This window comes from Gymnoscopelus braueri, assembly GCF_963280865.1.
Source record: "Gymnoscopelus braueri genome assembly, chromosome: 12".
NCBI classification, from domain to species: domain Eukaryota; kingdom Metazoa; phylum Chordata; class Actinopteri; order Myctophiformes; family Myctophidae; genus Gymnoscopelus; species Gymnoscopelus braueri.
In genome coordinates this window covers 26,383,522-26,405,134 of record NC_137614.1, presented here as the reverse complement: position 1 = coordinate 26,405,134, position 21,613 = coordinate 26,383,522, and the positions used below count along the sequence as shown (strand labels likewise).

The following is a 21,613-nucleotide window of genomic DNA, read 5'->3' as shown; positions in this document are numbered from 1 at the left end:
AGTATAATGGCAAGTGAAATCAGAACCTTGCGTTTAAGGTCACATATGAATTGCAATGAAATCTATGTCTCGCCCTCAACTAATATGAGGTGTTGCTCTGTAGTATTCAATAAGGATCGGAGATCATCAGACATTACTTCACATTGTTATATGAGCCTTTACTGCAAGCAGATGCCCTGCTTCACATACATCAGTGATTCTGACCTAAGCATTTCAAGCACCATCATGGAAAGTGTTTTATTTTTTCTTCTTTCCGTTGCTCTATTCTTCCGCGGAAAGGACTCGCTGACCTGGCATAGCGAGCAGCATCTCACGTGAGCGGGGAAAGAGGGGAAGAACAGATGAAAAGAACGGCTCCGGAGATGAAATATTTAGCGCTCAAGAAGTGCATAGTGCCACTGAAATGCTTCCCTGTATCCTCTCAGAGCTCTTTGACATGGCACAGGGGCACACTCCCTTTCAGCTGTGTGGCCTTTTTCTATGCCATTAGTGAAAGGGAAGTGATAACATTGGGGATGTGGGGGGCTCTTTATCCTGTCTTCTTTGCCAGCCTGCCAACCTGGAGTTCCGGTAGCTTTTCTGGTCAGCTTTACGGACTGATCCTGCTCAGGCTGACCTGCTTGGCAGAGAAAAGTAGGAAAAACAGGAGGAATGCTGCAGAGGGAAACAGCGGACGCTTTGATCCCTACCTTTTCAGCGTCTCTGTAATTAAGCCCTGAGCTGCTACTGAAAACATTTACCGCCTCTGCTGGAGCACTCAGCTTTGTAGAGCTCCTCAGCTTACAGCTGCAGTGCCTCTCCCGATATTTTCAGCAGTTGGCCTTTGAAAGGCTGAAAACCCTAGACACAGCCCTAGCCCCACTTAATCAGCCCCCATCTCCGAGGGCTTACTACTCTGGCCTCAGCCAGGGAACCCATTCTCAGTCTTCACCAGCAATATTTCCTCTACTTCAGCACAAGCATATTAATTAAGATCCATCCAGATACTTGCAGGCTTCAGCTAACGCCAGTATCACTGAGTTATTCATTATAACCTTTTTATAATCGAGACTGGAGAATCCAGATACAGTACATGTCAATTATCACTAAGGTCATGACTGAAAATATATATATTTTAAATTGGTTTACCCACTTTATTGGAAATCTAAAAATATGTCAGGTGGGAATCTAGTATGTGTAAATTAAGTTACTGATCTACTAACGTACTAAGCCTACGCTTATCCATGTGTATCTGTCACACTCTTATTGTATACCCAACTACCCCACAAGGCATAATGAGCCCGTTTTCCACTGCCTTCAGCAGGTCTGTGTACAGTACTTCTTAGAGAACAAGTGCACATTAGCATTCCTCAGGCTATAATCAGTCTTGGGGTCTAGTAATGAGAGAACATACCTCTTTCTTTTTGCCTGCCATTTTATACCCTAGCCCATCAAAACTTATAGAAAGATTGCTCTCACACATGGGGGTCCTGTTATATAATAATAAATCCTTAAAGCTCAGACATAAATGCCCTCAAATATTCAAGTTATGCAGCAATCTATGAACCTCCTCAAATGTGATTATAGAGTATTAAGACTTAGTCTAATACTCTACCTTAATGCCATGCTCATGTTGCCACCAGTTTTGAATGATTGCCTTTATTGATTGATCATTATTACTGACAAAAATGCACTCATATTTGTATCTGTCAAAAGGATAAAACACAAAAAGAAGCGTGAGAGCTTGTGTGTGTGTGTGTCTGCAACTAATGATTATTTTAATTATCAATTAATTTGTCAATACATTCTTACATTATTCGGTTAATCTTTGTGATTTAATACCATTGGTAATAAAGCATAAAATGTTGGCCCATTATTACATGTTTTCCGAACACAAACAGACATCTTTAAAAAGTTTCTTTGATTTTCATTTTATAAAATGCAACACAGATAAGCATTCCCATTTGCATCTCACGTGAGATTTGGGTAAAGCTGTACATATCACATATTAGGATTATTTACATGATGCATCACTAAACGTTCTAAAATATAATGTGATAAATGTGTTGATTGACAAATTAATCAATTCATCGTTTCACCCCAAATTATTACTGTCATTGAATAGTGTGAACGAACAAAACTACCCTTTGCATTTCTCCATAGGTTACTCTAAATTGAGTGCTACTTCACCCCTCACTGCTACAATTTCCATTTGTTGTTGTGTGGTTGGGACTTTAAACAGGGGAAGCATGGGCTTGCCTAGATGTGGTCAGTGAGAGAGAATGAGAGACAGAGGGTTGTAGTGTGTGTGTGTGTGTGTGTGTGTGTTTGCGCGTATATGCATGTTTAAGTGCGTGTGTGTGTGTGTGTAATTCGTCAGTATGGGGGCAAAACAACATCAACAGGATGGCTTTGTCCTGCCCCCACAGCCACTGAACATGCTCCATTAATAACAGCTGTAACCTTTAGTTTTTGGTTTGAACGCTATGCAAGTGTATTAACCACGTTCACTATACATGTACAGGAGAATGCTGTTCATTAATGTTGCTACTCTTTATTTTTCCCATCAAAATGAACACCTATGAATATTAAGCAGATCCGAAATTTTAAATGTGATGTTAGATATTAATTTGTATTCTAATACAAATGCATTATTAATTAATTAATCAAATTATTAATACATGCAACGTATCAATCAAACTCCATATTGTTATAGGTGCAACCCGGTGCAGAGAAGCCATAGAAAAAAAGGCAAACAGGTGCTTCTTTCTTGAGATTTCGTGGTTATCTTGATTTATATGCTTTTTTTTTATGTCAGTCGAGTATTGCAGGCTTCAGACAATTGTGCTAGCACGCTATAAGTAAAAATTGAGTGTTAGTTTAGAATATTTGGGGGTCTGTCATAATTTTTCATAAGATTGTGGTTGTTGCAGTTCCCTGCACTACAATACTATAGCGCTAGGACAAAATCCCATGAAATGTAACAATGCATATGTTCCGCCATGCAATCCCAATGGTGATAGCTGTTGTTGTTTGACTCGCCGAAGCAATGGCGGATTTGACCACGCCCCGAAATACCCGTGACTCAAAGAATACAAGCTGTAAGGTATAGACTATAGAGGAAATAAAGGCCAGAATTTCTCTGGATTATCTTTTGAAGATCGCGTGCACTTTTTTGTTATGCTAACCGTCTGTCACACTGGACTGAACAGACAGACTGTACCTGTGGGATTCCTAGCATCCCCTCCCTCAACAATGGTACCATACCAGTGTCTTTCTAGTGCCATAACCGTCTGTCCTGCCAGCAGAGGCTGCCAGCTCTTCCATCTGCCCTCACCTGCCTGACATCTTGTCTGGTTGCTAGCTTATATTATGCACATCATGTCTTTCTGTCTATCTACCTTCCTGCCTTGTCTGCCTGCCTGCCAGCCATCTGCCTTTTGTCTTGCCCGAGTCATTGCATAACTCTCCCCTGGCCAGGAGGTCTTATGTTGCGTTACCATTCTCCTTGGAAATAAGGGGATGAGGGGAGGTGAATGGGCTAGGAGTAAGCTCACTCATTGCATTGAAAAAAGGAATCAGAACCTGTGCAAACAAAGGACCCCCCCCCCCCCCCCATGTTCCATCATGAGAGTTCACCAAATTGAAGACAGGCTGAAGCATTCTTAACATTCCTAATAAAAGTGTGTAGGCTCACGGCTAAAAGTGTGCTTGCCTCGGCCTTGCTCTGCCTAAACATGGAGATTTGGTGAGGCACTGTGTGTGTGTGTGGGGGGGGGGGGGGGGGGCTGCAGCTCCTCCCAGATGTGCAGGTGCGTTTGTCATGGATGGGTTGATGATGATATCCTAAATGTTAGAAAGCCATGCCTGGCTGTGACTTCGCTGGCCTGACCGCAATAATCCTCCTTCATTAATGAAGCCTTCATTAATGAAGGCTGAGATGCCCTTCAGCAAGGCACTGAACCACCAGCTGTGTGGTTAAATGTTTGCACGTGTAGCAGGATGTTGGCTGCCTGAGATAATTCTTTGGTGTGTTTGCTTCATAAGCTGTGTTTACGTGTTTACACTACCAGTATATTACCAGCTCAAACATTGACATAAATTGCTGGCATAGGCAGGGACTGTTTGTCATGTGACTGTTCCCACTTTTACAGTACTTAATAATAGGGGATGGCAGTGGTGGCCATTTTGTGGTCCCACAGATAAAAAAATGTTTTCCCATTTGATTTTCGAAAATATTTATATCAATTATTTTAAGCCTGGTGAATGACCATAACACATTTGATTCTGTGTCCAAAAATATCGAATAAATATTTTTTTTTGCGGTTTCAAAAAAATATTTTGACACAGAATAAAATGTTTTATGATTCACCAGGAGCCTGGATGGCTTGGTTCCAGGCTTAACATAATTTATATAAATATTTTCGGAAATCTCTATGGGAAAAATGCATGGGTTTGTTGGAGGTGGATATACAATATAGGCTGAATACGTGGATGCTGACAGGTGCGAGTGCGTGTGCTTTACATGAATTTGTCCCCACTGAGCCTATTAGTGCTACAGTAAATGGGTCGGTGCCCTAGGCAGAAAGAAAGCAAGCTAAAGCGGGCTGTGTGTGATGGGATACTGCACACTCTCTTTAGTTTGCCAGCTCATTGTCTGCTGTCACGTGTGAGCTTGTGTAGAGAGTGTGCTTGTGTTTGTTTTTGGCTTAATCAGCAGTGCTGAGTTCAGGAATTCCTGTTCATCAGAAAAAGAGAGGCAGCGAGAGAGAAGGGGAGAGAGAGAGAGATTCAAAACGCCACAGAGAGAGAGAGAGAGAGAGAGAGAGAGAGAGAGAGAGAGGGAGTATGTCAGCAACAAAGATACAGTAAGTGTGAAAGAAGATCGAGTTCAGCACAAAAGAAAATGAGTCAGAATCCTTCAGGATGGTCATTTAGGAAAACAAGACCATGGTATCGGGGAACCACTTCAGGAGGACGTTTTAGGAGGGTACTGGATTTGTACTATAGATTATGGCTCTTCAATATGGGCATAAGGCTTAGGATCAGATACAGTTCACTGCAGGGCTAGGCTAGGCTTAAGTAAGGTATAGACTAGAGTAACGTCACGATGGGAAAGGTGCTGGGTCAGGCTGTAGGTGTGACAAAGCAGTAGCACATCTGTTTCAAAACCACAGACTTATGTAACCACATTGCTGCGTGTGCTTTATGTGGTGCACATTTCGCATGTAATCATTTTCACCACGAAAAAGCCCCCCATACTGACAATGCAAATTAGGCATTTCCAATATCCACACGTTGAGTATGATTCCTTAAACAACTCTCAACCTGGTGTCCCTAGTATGAGCATGTCATTATAGGTGAATATTTTCAGAAGTAGTGAAAATAGCCACTGTAAGCTCACAACACTTCGCAACATGACATTGGGAGCTTGTAGATATCCATTTTTGCCATGCAATACTGTTGTAGGACAAGTATGAAATAGGGCTTACAAACAAACTGATAAGACTACTATTAAACCTCAAACCCAGGACTCGCCTTACCCCAGCTCACCTTGCTAGGCTGGTATGGCTCAAGGTGGAAGACAGCGTACAGCAACTTGCAATGGGCCAGGTCTTTAAGATACTCAAAGGAACAGTGCCCATGTACCTGTCTAACTACGTAGAGACGTGCCCATGGGCATAACACCAGAGGGAGTTCCTCTGACATTGTTCCCCCTAGATTCGGCTAAAACATGGAACTATGCTGCCACCAAAATGTGGAATGCCCTACGGAACAGCCATTAAAGACCTCTATTCCCTATCCACACTTAAAACTAACAAAAAAAACATGGCTGACCTCAAAGTACAATTGGACTTAGAATTCTCTCCCCTACCAGCTTGCCCCCAGAGAGTCGAACAACGCACTCCCTCAGCGAGCTTCACGGAAGAAGCCCCTTGGTAGTGGCATCCTCTGCCAACCACCCGCACCCCTCTTTTTTCTGTAAATATATATTTTGCTGCTATTGGAGTTGTTACCGTTCTTTGGGAAACGCTCCACGAGAGCCCAGAGGCTCCCCTCTGCAGCACCGCTGCTTGTTAAACCCTGAGGGAGCCATTATAGGCCTGAGGCGTGCTGGCAGAGGCCACGGTGAGAGCGCGTCTCGGCCTGCTCCCAGTGCGAGAGGGGGACAAGGCCAAGGAAGGAGTCGGAATGGGAGGGAGGACAACAACACGATGCAGCAGCACAGCATTTGAGGCTGGGGTGCTGCGGGTGGATGCATAGAAATCCAACAAAAGCACACTGCTTGGTGGGACAATTGTGATTTGTGTTTGCCTGTGCGGTGGTTGGTTTGGTGGGTGAATGAGCGGGGGGGGGGAGGGGGAGGGGGGTCATAGGATACGTTTTTTTCTCCTACTTAACAAGGTCGGTATAGACAGCCTGGGCACTTTGAGGGGCAGCAACAGCTCCCAATGGGGGATGGCTGGGCTTCGGGCTTTGTGGTATGCACCAATTACAGTGTTTATTCCCCCCTTTCCCCACAAGGACCCTTGACCTGTGGCTGTATAGTGTAGCTGTAACCAAGAAGTGGATGACTCTTGGTGATTTGTTTCCGTAGAATGGTGACTCACCTAGCACTGATGCAGAGAGAGTGTGGTAATATTTTATATTTAGTAATATAACTTTTATGATGGCAAAGTGAGAATGTTTGGGAGAGAAAAGCCATATGCTGCGTTCACACTGGCAGCTACAAAGATACAGGCTACCATTCATTTTCAGCCAGCGACATGAAGATACAAAAATACATAATTTGTAGCTGCTACAAAAGCTGCAACAGCTACAAAGCTACAAAAAAGTTGAGCTGGTTTCAACTTCAGCTACAAATCTTTTGTCTGCCAGTGTGAACGCAGCATTAAGGTATGTAGGCAGTATGATGCTGCAGTTTCCATCATTTTATTATTATTTATTAGTATTTCTTTTTTTCTCCAGCTAGAACGGCAGCCCATCTCTAATAGTGATGAGTTATTAAGGACATGGTATTTGCCATTGATTGTCAAAGTGAAGAGACAGCGTTACGATGAACAGATCTTCTCTTCCAAGCTTCCTGGAAAGATTCGGCTGCACAGCCCTGTCATGTCTGGAAACTGGAGACTTTTGGCAACAGTGACCTTTACTCACTCGCTCTCTCTCTCTCTCTCTCTCTCTCTCTCTCTCTCTCTCTCTCTCTCTCGCTCTCTCGCTCTCTCACTCTCTCTCTTAATCTTTCTCTGTCTGTCTGTCTGTCTCGCTGGTCATACTTAGCTACTCCTTCCCCCACATGTGTTCCTCTCTCTGTTTTTCTCATTAAGGGACAGATAGATATTGGAGCATTCAGTGTCTCTGTTATGATATCTTTATCTTGTGGACTTTTTTGGAAAGCAAACACCATCTTTTATCATACCTTCAATGCAGTGTCTTTGACCAAGTAGTGGAGTAGTATTTGGATTTTTTTTTTGTGTGCACAACAACAATGTCCACTTTCGTACCAAGACCAAGAGAGGAACTTCCTGTCTCTCCCTCCATTTTCTTCCTGTCTTGTTGGTCATTCGATTTCTCTCTGATCTCATCCCAAGAAAGTGCCACTGCCACACCCCCTCTGCCGTTTCGTTTGCACGAAACTTGTATTTTATTTTATGAGGCCTTATTTCAGGAGTCTCTGTGTTTTTATCTCTTATCTCAGTTTTTTCTCAGTTCTCTTTTTCTTATTCTCTTGTTTCACATGCCCATTCGCAGACTACCTCTCTCTCTTTCTTTCTCTCTCTCTCTCTCTCTCACTCACACTCACACTTACACACACTCTCACACACACATAAAAGGCACCCTAAGATCTGATGAGTAAACATACAATATGTTTTTGCAGCTTCACAAAGCTGTGTGTGTGCGCGTGCAGTGCACACACGTTTGTGTGGTTGTGGTCTGGGCACGTTTTGTAGTATGTTGAACCATGCATACATTGTCTTTTGTCTCCTCTGTTTCAGATGACAAGCCCGTTCAGGAGGAGGACTGGGTCGTGTGCCAGCACCCTGAGTGTCCTGAGCGCCGACGGGCCTCCAAGGTAAGACTCCTAACCTGCATGTTATGATTTATCACTGTGGATGTCACTTTACCAGCATGGACGTTTAATAGCTTTGTTCTTTTGTGTGGTGGCCATAGCTGAGTGGGTGGAGTGGCAGCATGGGAAACGGAAGGTCCCCGGTTCGTGTCCCAGCCCCGGTCTATGTGTCGGAAGTGTCCCTGATCAAGACAAATAAACCCTAAATGCTCCCCGAGCATTGTTTTAATAGCTCTCAGTACTTCTCATATTTAGGATGCGTAAATGCAGAGGACAAATTTCATGTGCAAATATATGGTGACAAAATACATTATAATTGTTTGTTTTGCATCTGAATATTGCCCACTTGGCACCTATTGCACGCCTGCCTGTCCAGGAAGGGGGTCCCCTCTTTTATGATCCTTTCTTTTTCCATCAAGGGTTTTTTTTTTCTTGGGAGTTCATCCTTGCCTGATTGAGGGTCTAAGAACAGTGGGGTGTTGTTTGTTTACTTTGTCAGATGTGGGCCTGAAAAGCCCCTTTGAGACTGTAACAGTGATTAAGGGCTCTACAAATACATTTGAGTTGCGTTAAAGGTGTGCTGATGATGAAACAGGATAATGTCCTCGGGGGCAGACTGAGCTTATATTGAATCTCTTTGTTGAGGGGGGAGGGGTTTAGACTCGCTAGTCAGTTTTTCTTTTAAGGTGTTCAGATGGGGCGCAGGCTGTGAGTTTCTGTGTCTGGCCACCAGACTGTGAAATGAATTATTCCTTTGAAGCCACTTGTTTCACGAAAATGGGAGTCTGGCCAGATGACCAAGGGAAACCAGCAGTACCAGCAGAAGGGTCTAGTTTGGCCGGCTAGTCAGCTGCTCTTTTACTGCACTGTTTCAGCTGCCAGGCATTAGCACGTTTTTCCCCATCCCCTTATTCTGAAAATGTTGTCACCTTAACCCATTCAATCCGAGACCGCATCTCTGTCATTTTAGATTTTTTTTGGGGCTATTAAAAAATAGCAGTTTTTTGAATAGCCAAAGTGCCGCACTATGAGCTTGTAGATCTGCTATTTTTTTAAAAATCGTGAAAGTTTCAAGCGAGCATTTGTAATTCAAATCTTTGCTTCTGGGGGTTCCTGGAACAAAATATTTTACAAATGTTCGCTTTAAAAATATATATATTCAAATATTTGCACAAATGTTCATGATTCTTCAAAAATAGCAGATCTACAAGCTTGTATATCTGCTATTTTTGAATAGCCAAAGAAATCTAAAGTGACACAGATGCGTTTCCGGATTGAACGGGTTAATGAAGAAGAACATGAAAAGGATGGAAGGGTTGCGAGCAAAAGAGGGGGACATGCATTGAATTCAGGCACCATGGAGAAACAGATGGTTATATATAGTTTTTCTCCATAGTAACTGAGAATAATAAAGGAGAGGAGAGGAGAGGAGAGGAGGCAGCTAAAGCGCTGAACCTGCACCATCTTCCTTGTGTCTCCCTCCCTAACTCCACTCTCCCTCAAAGATGAAAATGCTGGAGCCTCCTCCCTCACAACTTAAAGGAACCTAGCAACATGGCCCTTCTACTTTTTTATCATTTACTTTAACCCATTAAGACCCGGGAACGCATCTGTGTCATTTTTAGATTTGGGCAAAAAAAAGCCTTATTTTACACTTTGGCTATTAAAAAATAGCAGATAAGTGAATATATATATATATTCTTTTAAAGCGAACATTTTTAACTCAAACCTTTGCTTCTGGGGGGGTCCCTGGAACCAAATATTTTGAGCGGCCAAATACTTATAATTTGGGGGTCCTTGACAATTATGGAAAAGTTTGAGAGCACCACTGATGTTTTTTTTTTAAACTGTTCGGATTTAGAAGACATTTGTAGAATCGGCTTCAGGTCTTAATGGGTTAAAGACTAGAATTAGGGTGCGACTCAGTTAATTTTGAAAGGTTGCAGAGAGTGTGTGTGTGTGTGTGTGTGTGTGTGTGTGTGTGTGTGTGTGTGTGTGTGTGTGTGTGTGTGTGTGTGTGTGTGTGTGTGTGTGTGTGTGTGTGTGTGTGTGTGTGTGTGTGTGTGTGTGTGTGTGTGTGTGTGTGTGTGTGTGTGTGTGTGTGTGTGTGTGTGTGTGTGTGTGTGTGTGTATTTTATCTGCGAGAGGGACAAAGTATGTCCAACACCACCGGTCTCCTTTGCCAGGGTCATGACTGACATTATGTAAGGGGGATTAGGTAAAGACTTGCTGTAGACTCGGGGAGAGAGAGAGAGGGGTGGGGGGGGGGGGAAGGGACAGAGAGAGAGGACTAAAGGAGAGACAAAGTGGACATCTGTCTCTCCACTTCATCTCTTCATATAAAATCCTGTTAGTCTTTGGTCTGTCTTTTTATGTAGTGGGATATCCATCCACAAACAGCAGATGGGTTGTTTGATTTTAACATGGTGCAAGATGGCACAGTAATCTCAATCTCTCATTATTAACTCTTGTGGCTCTTGCTCCATAATACGAGTGACTGGCCTTAACCAGCAGGGGGCAGTGTCTCAGCAGAACGTGTCCTAAAAGCCTTATGGTTAACACTCCTCTCATGAGTGAGCTTATGCTGGCACTGCCTAAAGAGAGATGAACAATCCCAGACATAATGAGAACATAAATAGTACCCCTTTGTAAGATATTCCCCCCCTCCATCGTTTTGGACGCATCAAAGGACGGAATTTATTAATGAAAAGCATAAAAGGTTTTACATTTTACCTTTAAAAAGGAAGGCAGATCCCCACAGTTCTTTAAACACGGTGCTGGACCCAAAAATAATCAAGTGAAGGAAAAAAGGAATGTCCGCACATGATAATCTTCATCAAGTTCAAGTTCTTGAACTTGATGAAGCCCTACATGGGCAGTTGTTCACTTTTGGTTTAAATAAAAAAAGACGAGAGAGCAGTTTATCGTGTGCGGACATTCCTTTTTTCTTCACTAGAGTATTTAAAAGACTCAGAGTATTTAAAAGACTCAGAACAGTGCCATTGAACTGCCGACAGCTTGGCAAGAAGACAGGGAGCATAAAGGGAGGGAGAGACAGAGCGTTTTGAACTGTCGTCATGTGTGTAGACCTAAACGTTGTCCTTTCAGGTCTACTTTTGGTCTCCAGTACCGTAGATCAACTTGCAAAGACAGCTTCTGTCCCACCATGAGAGCCTGTGGGACAACGAAGGTTCACCTGCAACCACGATTCATTGAATTGCGCCAGGTGTCACCTTCTGTGCTTCGCCTGCCTCTGTGTAGTCACCACATTACAGAATGTCACTCCAAAGGATACTATTAGGTAAATACTAATTTCAAAGATGGGGAGGGTTTCTGGCTGTAAGATCTTTGCTGTGGGTAGATCAAGGTGGCCACTGGTTTATTCTGATCCGAGTTATTCCAGATCTCGGAGAGGTGTGAGTTGGTGGGATTGAGTTGGAACTGAACTCTGGGACTGAGAGCTAGTCTGAGCTTGCTCTGGGGATCTGGGCTCCCACACAGAAGATCTAATTATCCCCCCATCACTTGCTCGCTTCACTCCTTGCGTCCTTTCCTTCGTTTACCTCCCTCCCCCCCTCCCACAGCTTTTTACAGGACAGGACCAGACAGGGCGTTTTAAGGTGTGGTTCGCCATGGCAACGGGCCCCTCCCAGCCCAAACAGCTGTAGGCGAGGGAAGGGAGGGGATAGTTGGGAACAGTAGAGAGGGTAATGGGGCTGAGTTTCTATCAGCTGACTGAATCATGTTGTTGCTGACGCACTCTTCCTTATCCCCACTATTTACCGGTAAAAATAAATCTTTTCCCTATCACCTTTCGGTTTCTGTCTTGTCAACCCAGTTTTATGTAACACTTTGTTGACGTTAAAAGAAGGAATTAAAAAAAAAAAAGAAAAAGGGTAGCACATCCAGAAATTTCAATTAAATGGAGGACAAAGTACTCACATTTCCATTTTTTTTTTATTGGCATACCAATAAAATGAGCCTTCATCAGAACTTTGTTGACGTTGTAAGAGGAAGCGCAGTCCTATTTCTCAATTTAGAATGACACATTTTAGCTGTTGCCTTGAATATGCATGAATTAATATGACGTTTCCTACAAGTGATATTTTTCACTTTGAATTGAAGTTGATGCACGCTGGAGGCTCAGTTCGGACACAGCCCTTGATCTGGTGCAGATGGCTTTCTGCTCAACCATACCGAACTGCTTAACCGAACATCTCACCTAACTAGCATTGACAAGTGACATGCCAAGGTCTTTAAAGTAAACATTATAAGCAGACTGGGAGGCCATGTTATTTATCTGTCAAGGTACTTTGAACTTCAAGGAATTACGGTATATTTCCATGTATACTGTGTGTCGAGAGATCAAGCTCCAGGTATGCTGTAGGTCTACTAAGTCAAGTTGACATACACAGAGTTGCGTCTGAGATAGACATTGGGATCCTCTGCTTTTGCGTGAATGGACCCAAGCCGCCCTGCAAGGTGGGGCCAGTCGCTCGGCCCGCACGGATTAGAGGACTATTTAAAACACGCTACCCTTTTTCTTCCTTTGATTCTCATCCTTCTTGTTTCTTTATTTTTTTTTGGTTTGGTCCACGACTAATAAGGAACATGCAGTCTGTGTTTGAAAAGGTCTCGGCCCTGACGCCGGCCAACACCGCCACATGATTTATGGATGTATTTGAAAAGCTGTGGGGGGTCGAAAGATCTTTCCTTTTGGTTTGTGCAGCGGTCATGTGCTCCAAGGGGGCTGCTGAAAAAGGACTACACAGTAAAATCCTCAGTGTTAACTTAACTTTGAGAGTGTACAAATGAAACCAAAGGGTACATTTGGTTCCATTTGTACATTCTCTGAGTTAAATCAACACCATGGATTTGACTGTGTACTGCGACTGCTGTAGACCTAAAATGTAGCTGTTGTTTATACTGAGATTTTGAAGTTTATACATCTCCTCCGTCCCAGTGCTTGTATATTTTGCCCTGAATTTGGTTGTGCATATGAAAATGTGAGCAGAATTGATGTATGATTCTAACCCGTAGCTTGTATTGCATTTATGTAATGCAGTCCAGAATAAATATAGGCTAAGTAGACATGGTATAATGGTGTCATTGGCCTGTAAGATAAAATGAAAGCTGCTGATTCTCCGGTTGGGCTTTTCTGGTCAGAAATAGACAACCTCACAATTGTTGATGGGTTTTTGGAAAGCCCTGTATGAAATAATGTAGGTTTGGGCTATCGACGGGAACAGCTGCACTCTGATGTTGGCCTCATCTGGACTTCATTATGGCTGAGGGAAATTAATTGGATCACTTTTCAATATGAAATGGACCACTGACTGAGAGCAGGTTGTGTATGTTTTGTCGGAAATTCATTTCATTCAGCAACACAATTAAGTTGGGAAAAGGTATTAATAATTTACATCTAAAAAGTTATTTGAATAGATAATATCCATTTTATTGAAGTCTCTACTGGTTCACACACTTTAGCATAGAAGATTGTAAACGGTTAAATAATGAATAACTAAGTGATAAATAATATTTGTTTTCTATTTTAATTGTTTTACCAAATTACACAATTGACATGATATAATGCATAAGATCACAATTGCAATTCTGATTAGATGGTGTTGTAACAGTGATTCTGTTTGTAAATCTTTGTAACAGCAATTCTGATTGGATGCCCTTGGTGATACTGAAGGCTTCTTTTGTCTCGCGTGCCAGGCTGCTCTAGGTTGATTTTTGCAAAACATATTTCTTTATATTACAGATTTTGGCCAAACAACACGCAAATTGGTACACATTACCTCTATAGTCATGTGTTCATTGGCTTTTAAAGTGTGCAGGAGTGGCCCGATTCACGTAGGTCAATAACCTACCTGGCTTGGTGGAGAGCTGTGCTCCAAGGAACACATAAGAAATGTTTCTCCCTGACAGCGCCGATATACCACATTTAGCAATGAATGAATCGGACATTGGAGCATGTCGTGCTTTAGGTGAGAAAACGTGCCAATCAAATTGTTCTCCAGACCAATGCTCCCGGTTATGCCTTCAGAGGTGCTCTCCGACCATGTCCATATGAACCCTAGAGTGTTTCATTTGGAGTAGTATGCAATGTGGGCCAATGGGCCAAACTTATTTTAGTGAATAAAACATTATTTTAACCAATCCAAGCTAAAGTACAATATAACTAGCACATCTGCAGTGGTTGGAGGTGATCTCTCTACTCTTCCATTGAGAATTGTCGACATTGGTGTTGGGTAGGACACTGTTTCTCAACGTCAATTTGTACAGTCTAAAGGTCCTTACACACCGGGGCGATTTTTTTCATGCGAATATTACGTTTTTTTTTAAAACCTTATAAAGTCAATGCAAGCTTCCACACCAGTTTCGCGAAGCGAAAAAGCGCCTTTTAATTATTCGGAACGAGTCCGAATTTTGCGTATATTCGCATATTCGCCGGTGTGTAACCGCCTTTAGAGTTACAGACCCATAAGGGTCCATTTGGACCCCCTGAAGTTGAGAACAAGTGGGGTAGGACACCTTCTGGTTGTCAAGTAGCACTGCCTGAATCTCAAGCTCAATGTCTCCCCAGGCCAAGCAGGGATCCCGTCTCAGATGAGCAGTAGATGTTTGGTATCCCCGGTAGGACATAAAACAGATTGCAGCTTTAACATACATATTAGTCTTGGGAGGCAATATTGTTAGAAACCTCCCCGTGAGAGCTTTTTTCTTTTCTTAGGAGCAGTTAGTCTTTGCAAATGTTTTGATACATTTCATTAGAGTTTAAATGCACAACAGGAGACAAAGCCCGGTGAAATATTTAAGGCAGCTGGAAAGTGATTTGCTGTTTTTGTATTCATCCCAAGTTTCCTGACTCTGTAATCATCTCGTCACTATGCCCAGTAGAGGTTGTGTGTACGTTGACTTGATGGCCAAGTCAAGTGATTTGATTCGACAGATTTGTTCTCATTAGATAATATAATAAGCTTTTAAATTGCCGACTACATATATCAGTTTGGCCCTTCTTGGCCTGTATCCTTCAAATGGTGATAACCTAGACATTTTGTAACTGGATAGTCATAGCACAGTAGGCCTACATCTTGTTGGCTACATCTAGTTATGTTGGCTATCTCTCGTCAGTCATTGCTCCATATTAACTGGTAGACTAGCGGGATATTGGAATTTCAGCTTATCTAAAGGCACTTCGGGCTGCTGTGACTGACTTACTTACAGGTTAACCCAGCAGGCTACAACAAGCTCTCATGTCACGTATGCACACAGCTGTGAACCATTCAATGACTGTTTTTACACTCTACTGTAATTTTCCAGTTTCTTGGGAACTAAAGGACAGATTAATTTATGACCATACAGACTAGAGTGTGTAATTTTCCTCCATGCATACACAACGTGAATCGGTGGCTTCACTAGCTTGCTTTAGGTTTTTAACACCATAGTATAACTTTGCCTTACATTATGTGTATTGATGGTTCCGATGAAGTCACAAAGGTATCGCACAAGAGACAAGTTGGCACATGTGTTGAGGGAAGCACAGAGATGGGCTTTTTTGTCAACCGATTCCGCGTGTACGCATTCATTATCCATACGCCATCCAACCGCATTGATTATATCATCGTATTTATAGATCTGCACCAACCGCACCGCAGGGATGCACATGGGATTCTATATGGATACGTACTTGTACAAACAATATGTCACTCACCACTGTCGCGATCACCTCTGTAGTGACTATATACAGTATGTCCATATCCATGGTTATTCAAGTATTTGTATTGAATTTTTTCACTACAAAACACCACAGACACTAGTACTCAAAACAAGATGAAACGGGTACACGTACCATCCATTTACTGATCAACCAAAAATGAAAGGACATTTTAGAACAATACATTGGCATAGAAAACTAATAGTATTAATAGTATATTGATAGTACTGGGGGGAAAGGGAAGGGCGAAAAGAATGGCTAATGGCTTTATTGCAACAGTAGAAAACACCACCTCAAAATACGACAAAAAGTTGCCAGACTTTAACATATTTCTGGGTGGAGCCCCTGACTGTATATTTAAGCTGTCCAAGTTTAAGATGTGACATAACATCCTCCACCCAGTGTTTGTGGGATGGTGGTGTCGCTTTTTTCCAATTGAACAATATCAGGTGTCTAGTATTTCCATGGTAACAGCAAGCCCTCCGTCACTTTCTCACATCGCAACTTTTCATAAGACTTATCCAGCACTTGACACGTCGTCGTCGGCAGGGTTAAGAACTATTTTGTTTTAAATCCTCGGTTAAGTTTCTCTCACTTTAGCTGCCTTTAGGCCAAGACGAAAATCTTTGCTTTCGTCCACTGTGTTGTTGTTTGGAAGTGAAGGACCCCTTGCAGGTAAAACCAACGTGTAGTAGGCGGCTAATTTGTGCCTGATGGAAAATGTCGTAATATTAAAATACTACAAACGCACGCACGCCGAGATTTCCTGCTTTTTAAAAGCTATAATAGGCCTACAGATAGATGTCATTCATTTAATTCCTGCATTATTTCACCCGCGGTTTCTCCAATATTAATTAATTAACAAATCCGCCCAAACTGCGGTTATCCGCGGCTAAAACCGCGATCCTCGCATCTCTAAAGCACAGCAAAATTGTTATTATTCAAATAAAAGTTACTTATTTAGAAAATCTTAAAGCAACCTTAAAATCGAAAGTCAAATCGAATCGTGGATTTGGAGAATGATAACACCCCCACTGCTGGCCATTTCCCAAAGCATACAGTGTGTTATAAAGTTTTCGAAGAAGCCATTTGAGTCCGTTAATTTCAGTACAGTATGAATCTCAACTTGCAGAGGCTTGAACCTTGTATGGTCTCTTATCTACTGAGATTTCCTGTCAAATTTGGACATACAAATTGGACACAATGTAATTATTATGTAATGTCACCAGGATATGGAACAGAGGAAGGCTGTTGTGTTATAGTGTGTAGAAAAGTCATTCACCAGCAATAACAAACAAGATGACCGTTGAGTGACATATGCTCATTGAAAGAATGTCTTATTGGGGAAGTATTAACGTTGGAAGGTAGTCCCAGTGACGCCAGCTCGAACCCCCAGGAGCATCCCTGACAGGAAGCGGCATTCTGGCAGAGAGGGGAATAACAGGAAGTGGGCACCTGACTGACGCTTGAATGGAAATGTCCTCGTTTGGACTGACCAATATAGCTGTGTTCAAAGACTTAAGAGAAGGCCCCTAGTGATGAGATGGATTGAGATAACAACCTGAAATCCTTTGCATGCGAAGCGCCTCTCAGTGGCAAAACCCCACTAATTGTCGGGTTGCTCCAATTTTTCTAGTGCGCAAACAACTGCTGTGTTTTAATGAAGTGTTTTAAGAGTGGGAGTCTGTGTGGCTTAGTTAGAGAGGTGATAATAAGCTTGGCAAAATCTCCCAATTCTAGTTGTGATTAAATAACTGGAGATGAGTAATGGACCATATTCACACGCGGCGCCGCCCATTTTGCTCTTACATCATCCTGGTTGGGGGGGCTGCTTTCTAAATTACAAAACTCTGGAATATCCAACAGCAGAGCTGTTATCCTTTCATCCTTCTCTCAGATTTTACCCTTCTGTTCCCTTCCACTCTTCACGCTCCCATTTCCCGTTGCTTTTCCCTTTCATTTAATCTCTCCCTTGAAAGACTTAACGTTGTTCAAAGAATTTTTGGCCCGCGGTCATTGGACGGTTAATGCCAAGGTCAGGCATCAAGGGAAGGTCACGTATGTTCAGCCCCCATCTCTCCCTGCAACAATGGCGGAGTTGCATGGGTCTAATCCTTCAGGGCAATTGCATCGCTGCTGCCTTTTAAATATAGTCTGTCCTAATTGAGCCTGACAACATGGGGGTGACAGGGCTGAGACGGGTTCTGTTTAGATTGTTTTTAAAGCCCCTTAACCACTTTCAACCTGGCGTCCCCGTTTTGGGCGTGTCATTGTCGGTGAAAATGACACGTTCAGATATTTTCAGAAAAAGAGAAAAAGGCCACTGTTGTACAATGAAATACAAAACAGGGGCTTAAATGGTTAAGACAACGCTCCACCCCCACCCCACTGTGCAGGACACAGCCTATTCCCAACATGTGCCCCCACCCCCCAGCTTTGGGGGGCCCCAAATTGTTTTTGTTAGCTGGCTAATTGTGGAGGATTTAAGAAAGATAGGCTTAACTTGAAAGACGAGAGCTGTCAGTCTGTGACAGATTTGTGGTCAGTGTTGTGGGTCCTACAACTGGTACAAGTAACCTATTAGGTAAGTGAACAAAATGTTTTTACTTTAACAAAGAAGTGTATGTGTAGACTCATAACTCTTTTTTGTGAGCAGGGACAGCACGCATCCCATTCATGGTCACATGGTGGCTTTATGAACGTGTGAGTCAAAATGCTACTGAAATCCTTGTTGGAGGTTTTATCAGACCGTGCTTACCTCCTCCACATCCTCCTATTGATGAGCACCCGTTCCTTTTTATAGGAAAGACTATTCAACATTTCCCTCGGTCAGCACTTTTGAAAGGAAACCTACAGCTCCCCGACCTGACCTCTGTGTCCCTGCAGGGTCAAGGTTCAAATAATTGTGTAAATTGAGCAGGGGAGTTTTGTATGGGACAAACCACCCACAGCTCACTAGGCCGACAGTCTGATTTAAACCCTTATAGCCCAAGCCAAAATATTAAAAGACCCATTCCAGCAGATGGAAAATGGTATGTTGTATAGAAAAAAAGACACGTTTCTCTGTGATTTTCTATGAGTCAGCCAGGATTCATGTGAACTGAACTTGTTTGGGTGCGATTGAGTAAGTAGGGGCGGGGATAAACCATTTCTGATCATGTGTGTGTGTGTGAGTGTTTTCCAGGAGGAGTGCTGTTGTAGTAAACTAAGTCATCCTCTCCTTCCTCACATGTTCTTGCTCATTCTATCCCGGTGCCTGCCAGATTAAGCACTGCAGTGGTATCTGTGAGCTTCAGCAGGTTGAGGCGATTCAAATAGTGCTCGTACAACTCGCACATCGTTGTCTCCCTCTGACGGACTGCGGAGGGAGCTCAGTCCAGCGGAGGGATTTTAACCTTCATTACCTGCCAGCAAGCCGGACCTTGGAACTATTAATCAATACTCCCACCGAAACCCAGCGGGGCCTGCCTTTTCTGGCAAAAGTGGTGTTTGTCTATGGAGGTGGGTACTTCAGAGAACACGCTCTCTCTCATAGCTGTTGGAGTGTGAGAATAGATTTTGCACTGCAGTAAAGGAAATGGCAAAAGAAAATCATTAGAATGTTCCTTCCTTCCCTCAGGTTTAAGTATCCTGTTAATGCTTGACTAGTTTTGGTGAGTTTCCTCTTCTTTTTTTCCCAGCAGCAACAATATGTGAACTGTCATTCATTCATGGAATAGACAGAGTTGTCAGCGGGGGTCTAGGAAAGAGATTGCGTTACACTGATTACTGGACTTGGCTGTTTTGTGTATGTGACATCACTGTGGAGACCCGTAATCACTGTCTGGCCATTTACGTCCATTTTCATCCCCCTTTTTATGTGAGTTTTCTGTTGTGTTGCCAGTGAGGGAGATGATGGCACTCACACACCGAAATCACTGCAGCCTGGCAGTCTTTTAAGTCTGTTTTTTCCCCCAGCGTCTGCATATTTCACATCTGCTTCTTATATCAACAACCCCAAGGTCTTTCCCAGCACCCGCCAGGGTTCTCCCCTTTCTACTCACTTTATAGAAAATTGAAGGTGGCTTTCAATATTATCGATTTCCAAGGCAAAAGCGGAACAGCTCGTTTCCAAATCAGCAGGTCTTAATTTGTCTTGGGAAGTGTCCAGTGTCGAGATGTTTTCAAGTGTTTTCTTTTTTCCTCACACTTCCTCCTTTTTTGGTCCTGTACACCGCCCTCCTGTGTATCTCTCCTTCTCCTGCCTGAAAGTTACGGCTAGGACGGCTGTTTGCGTCACAGCACAGGCCAACGTTGCCTGAAACAGTCTAGTATACACTTGACTTTCTTAGAACAGAGAGAGACCAGCTGCTGGTGAGCGGCACTTTTTATCATGTGGTCACACTGATTAGTTGTTGGCTTGAAAACTTCACCTGTCATTAACTACACCTGACACTACACTGTTTAGTCTCCTACAGGTGAGTGCCAACTTTACTCCTTTCACTTTTAAGAGGGTTTGGTGGCATTTGACAGCAGTGTGGTGGTGGCTTTTGTCATGTCATCATATAGTGATATAGGGTTGGGGTAGATTAGAAATAGTCTTCCAGCAGTATTGTCTCCAAAATTAGAAAAATTCAAAAATATTTGCATTTAAAGGGTTTAGCAAATCCAAAACAAAAAAAATGTAAGCAAAATGAAAACAAAAACAAACAAATGCTCTGATATCAGTGAGTGAATTTGAGTTTCAAATCATATTTTGAATCGGCTGATACAGTAGCGAGCTGTGATCCTGGTATGGTAGACTGTAAGACAAGGAGCTAATGCTTCTCACCTTGTGCGTTCTCACCGCAGTTTTGTAAGCAATACTCTGTCATTTGCTGCATGTTGAAACATACTTTTCACTGGAATGCATAGTCTACTTCACAAGAAGGAGCTATTTCCTGTGAGCCTGCCGTAGGTGATTGTCCATGAGTTTGTGACTGTCTGTGGAAAACACAAGCTTACTGTCTATGTATGAGCAGTTTGAAATGAATGAACAATTGGCCTTTGATGGAGCTTCTTTAGATTATGTTTATGGTATTTCTTCCATATTAGATCGTGGCAAGAGTAGCAAGAATGAGATGGAGATGTGTCCAATCCATATTAGATTGTGACAAGAGTAGCAAGAATGAGATGGAGATGTGACAAAGATTGCAAGTAGTTTTGAAACCCTGACAATTCCATGCCTTAATCTATTGGTCAACTGTGACAATCTATGGTTGGAGAATTTATGCTAGGTCTCCAGTCATTAGCAGTGCCAGTGGTCAATCAATATAAGATTGAAATAGTATTGTTAATGTTGTTTGTTTTTCAGACTGTATTGCTTAAAGGGAAACCGCCTTTCTGTCTGTTTCTAAAGTCGAGATTACATTTTGCTGTAAAGGATAGGGATGTGCGCATTGACTAATCTCACTGTCGTTTAGATAATGTTTTTATAACCGGTTACAGGACTAGTCTGAAATAAAGGGAACACTCAGAAAACATTTTGATCTATAAGGCCAAATATCATTCTAAATGCCATTTGGAAATGCTTAATGTAATATTCAAATCACCAAATCTTATTTTAAATGCTGCAGAAAAGTAGTGCATTTTGTGATGTGAATGCATGCAAATAAATCTGTTGAGTCAGCAAAATAGGTTCATTTCCAGGCAACAATTAGGAAATTAATGTATTTCGCACATAAATCTGATGGTCATTATACCATGCTGGTGTATTTATGTTGTGGAAGGCACCTGTAGTTCTGAAAATGGCAATTTTGCCTTGAAATAACTTAAAATGAAACACATTGATCACTTCATGAAGGAGGCCTGCGACTACTGTG

At 42.5% G+C, this 21,613-nt stretch overlaps 1 protein-coding gene across 10 annotated transcripts in view; it reads left to right on the top strand.

Annotated features, from left to right (window-relative positions):
* plekhg5b (pleckstrin homology domain containing, family G (with RhoGef domain) member 5b) overlaps positions 1-21,613 on the top strand; it is a gene marked incomplete at its 3' end in the record, with an annotated part of 69,890 nt that overhangs the window by 9,278 nt on the left and 38,999 nt on the right. For 7 of the 10 annotated variants that reach the window (XM_080445609.1, XM_080445608.1, XM_080445606.1 and 4 more), the window contains exon 2: positions 7,977-8,053. In XM_080445609.1, the coding sequence (XP_080301735.1) occupies positions 7,977-8,053 (77 nt within the window). Of the gene's footprint in view, positions 1-7,976; positions 8,054-18,985; positions 19,275-19,406; positions 19,427-20,101; positions 20,231-21,613 lie in introns of those variants that run through there. The other 3 variants (XM_080445612.1, XM_080445599.1, XM_080445613.1) reach the window with 3 other exon arrangements.